General features: G+C 40.7%; 1 protein-coding gene across 1 annotated transcript; it reads right to left on the bottom strand.

Annotated features, from left to right (window-relative positions):
• Positions 1–1,315: 1,315 nt before the first annotated feature.
• Positions 1,316–3,140, bottom strand: LOC105141772 (BTB/POZ domain-containing protein). The gene has a single exon (XM_011049122.1). The coding sequence runs from the start codon at positions 2,870–2,872 to the stop codon at positions 1,484–1,486; it is 1,389 nt and encodes a 462-aa protein (XP_011047424.1). The 5' UTR covers positions 2,873–3,140; the 3' UTR covers positions 1,316–1,483.
• Positions 3,141–3,621: the final 481 nt, after the last annotated feature.

Here is a 3,621-nt window from a genome sequence, read left to right on the forward strand (position 1 = left end):
TAATCTCTTTTTAAAATTTATTTGCACATGGAAACATCGATCATGCTACAAATTTTGAATTTACTATAGAATTTTTCCTACATTGACATTGGTTTTCACATTTGTTTTTATATCAAATCCACAGCAAATCAAGACCAGCAAATTAGCAATAACTAATGAAGGGCTTGGTTTTCACAGCCAAGAAGGACGCTATTTCCCCCCTGAATTTGCCTAAAATATCATCTCTCAGAGGCATTGAAAGAAAACTCACAAATTGCATTATTTATTAAAAAAATGTCGCAGGTAACGCGAACATGTCCAACTTTATCATCACTGTTATATTCAATTTCACGCCTACATTTTCTCAACCATTATATATCATCGGGTTTGTGCATATATGCATCAAGTTCACGGTCAAAGTCTGATTCTCTCCATAACACGATCAGGAGAAAAATGCCTAGGTTTCAAGTCGTCGAACACCATGATCTCAAAAGCAAGCTGTCCTACTCATGTTGCTCACAAAGGTCAGGCATCTTCAACAACTCCTTGCATGTTTTGTATCTTGTCTCATGCCAGAGTTTCTTGGGGAGAACTTCAGAAAGACTAAAATCGGATGCAAATTTTTAGTTCGGGATAGTTACATAGTCAGAGATATCTTGGGGTGAATAGGATCAGTTCTTAACCAAATTATCATACTCAACAGACAACCAACCAAACGATAATCACATATTAGCAACTACAAATCGAGATTTGTTAAACTTTTCATTGAATACATTCTCAATTGGCTTTCAAGAAAAAGACCGTTCTTACCACTAGCATCTTCTAATGGGTCGAGAGCATGGGAGCGGGGAGAGGGGGAATTGGAGTTCTTGGGAACAAAAATGGTGTCTTTAAATTCTATAATTAGCAAATATAAAGTCCCACAATCTGAGATCAAAAGTTCAGATTCCTAGTACATGAAAAGATGAGTTAAATAGAGCAACAAGAAAATGTCAGCGCTTAAAACACCAATTGCCCATTTCAAGTCGCCAACAAAAAGGTTTCCATTACACTATTTTCCTATGAGCATGCCCAGACCAAATACATATTCCATGGGCCGTAATCAGATAACATTGCAAAAGACAATTCTTTTTTTTTTTTTTTTTTTTTGATTTACGTGGGGTGTCCGGGCCAGCTTACGCGTACCACGACTAATCCCCACGGCCCACTGAACATCCTGCAAGCCCAGTGAGCAGGTAAGGCACCGCGGGGGTGACAGGCGTGCATGGTGAGGTTCGAACCCAGGTGCGGAGAAAGGAGACAAGCCCCTTCCACTATTCTGTTGTTGCCAATCCTCTAAGAAATATGTATCATTGTAAAATTCAAGGGCAAAAAATGAACACAAAGGCCAACACATACCAGTGAGATATCCTGAAAGCCACCAGTTACAGCAGCTGCAGATAATCGGATTCTTTAGCATCCGAGAAAACCCCGTGCCATTTTAACTTTACTAAACTAGCACACACTAAACCAAAATTGCACCAGAAAAATAAGAACTTTCCCACACTTCAATGCCCTCAACATTTTCCCTACTAACAAACAACCTATCTCCGCCCCCTTCAATTTTCCTTATCACCCCTCTCTTTGAATCCTCCACTTTATCCACAAAATTTCTCCTATACAACCCCTCTCCAACTACGTTATTCTCTTTTGACCAAACCTCTAAACTCCCATCTCTTCCTACAAAAACCTGGCTCTTGTAACAATGGAGCACACTATTACTTGCACCACCAATAAATCTCATGCTAGGGTTCTTCTCGTTAATATAGATCCACGGATCATCACCTAACTTGCGCAAATCTGCCACTGCTAAATCACCAGACTTCGAGCAGACTTTAAACAACGTCAACCCACCCACGTCAACGTCCACGTCCGCAAACGAATCTCCGAACCTGCTGCTTCGTCCGGAACCTGGCTCACTCGTCTCCCAAATCACCTCACCATTCCGTGGGTCCCACATTCTAATATATCCTGAATAACCAAACGCCCCACATGTAACCGCCGATCCGATTAATGCGCCGGTCTCCGGAAGCCACGTCAGCTTCCCGGGGACCGTGTTCTTGGAAGCGCTCCCCGATTGTCTCGTGATCTCTGATGAGATCTGAAGCGTTAATTTGTCTATTGATAGTATGCAGTTCTCTCTGTGTGGACAGTCAAAGGAGGCAAAGATTTGACTTGATGAGTCAGCGATTGAGCTGACTCGAGCTTTGTAGATTCTCGGATCGGTCGAGTCAGTCCAGTGAATTGACTCGATGTAACGCGCAGTGGAGAAATTGTAGAAATGGATCCCCGCGGCGGATTCTGAACCGACGACGGCGACATCGGGCCATACGTGGCGGATAGAGGTGATATCTTCGAGGTGCGTACGGACTGTGGAGATGTGGGTTAGATTGTGATCGTAGAAGGAGATTTGGCCGCCGTGAGCAGTGCAGACAGAGCCGTCGTCTGCAGCCGCGGTGAATGAGGATACGAGGCCGTCAGAGGCGGGGCAGATGGTGGAGACGATTGAAGCATCAATTCCAGAGAGAGGAGGAGGAGAGATGGCGTCGCGTATGCGCGAATCAATGCCGTAGTAGAGAGCCTCGTCGGCGAGTTCTTGCTTGGAGAAACCGCGTGCAGTGGAGGGGAGACGGTTGGAGCGGAGTAGAGAAAGGAGGACGGAGAAAATCTCCGGGTCTCGGTCAATGAAAATCGGGTCATGGCCAGGTCGGGTCGAGAGAGTAGATAAGAGTGAATCCGGACCGCCCGATTGGAGTGTGGATATTGTGGTTTCAAAAAGCTTGCCTCCAACGTTGAGCTTGATACGATCGTTGGGGAGTGCGTTAGCGGTAGACTTGGAAATTTCGTTTTCCATATATGAGAGAGGTTGCCAACAGAGGAGGAGGAGGAGGAGGAGGGCGGGTCCGGGAAGGGAAGCAATGGAGGGCTGAGTAGGAATTGACTGAAATGCCCTTGCTTACGGTTCTGTTGTTTGTAAGGAATAATGAAGTGGTAAATGGATGGTTTTTTGGAATTTTATAACATATTTGGATAAACCAGATAAAGTACAAAAATGAGAACCTCTTTAGGCGAAAAGAATTTGTAAAAGGGTTAATTACAATGATCGTGTCCTCGACAGCTAATTCTCCATGACAATCCTGCCTGGATTTAATTTTAAAATATTTACTTACTAATTTTTTTTAAAAAAATTTGAACATATATTTTAAATAATATATTAGATTAAATTAAAATTTTATAGAAAGATATTAGATAAATAAAATTATATTATGATAAGTTTTCATGTCAAGTAAAATTTTAAAACATATTATTTTAAATAGTCAAAGTTACTGGATAAATCTTATCAAATTAGATTTTTGTGTATTATTTGATATATATCTGGAGCTATAATTAAAATTTTATTGCAATTCAAGTTGGATTAGAAATTGGACATTTTATACTTTTCAAAAATATATGGTAAACTTATTAATTCATCCAGAAAAAAAAATAATGTATTTGAAGTTAAAACTGAAATCTATTAATAATAAGTAGAAATTGGAGATTTAAGCTATGTAAAAGAATTTTAGCATGAATACTTTATTTTTATTATTCTATTTAATTTATTTA

Source organism: Populus euphratica, unplaced genomic scaffold (assembly GCF_000495115.2).
Source record: "Populus euphratica unplaced genomic scaffold, PopEup_1.0 scaffold130.1, whole genome shotgun sequence".
In the NCBI taxonomy this organism is placed as follows: domain Eukaryota; kingdom Viridiplantae; phylum Streptophyta; class Magnoliopsida; order Malpighiales; family Salicaceae; genus Populus; species Populus euphratica.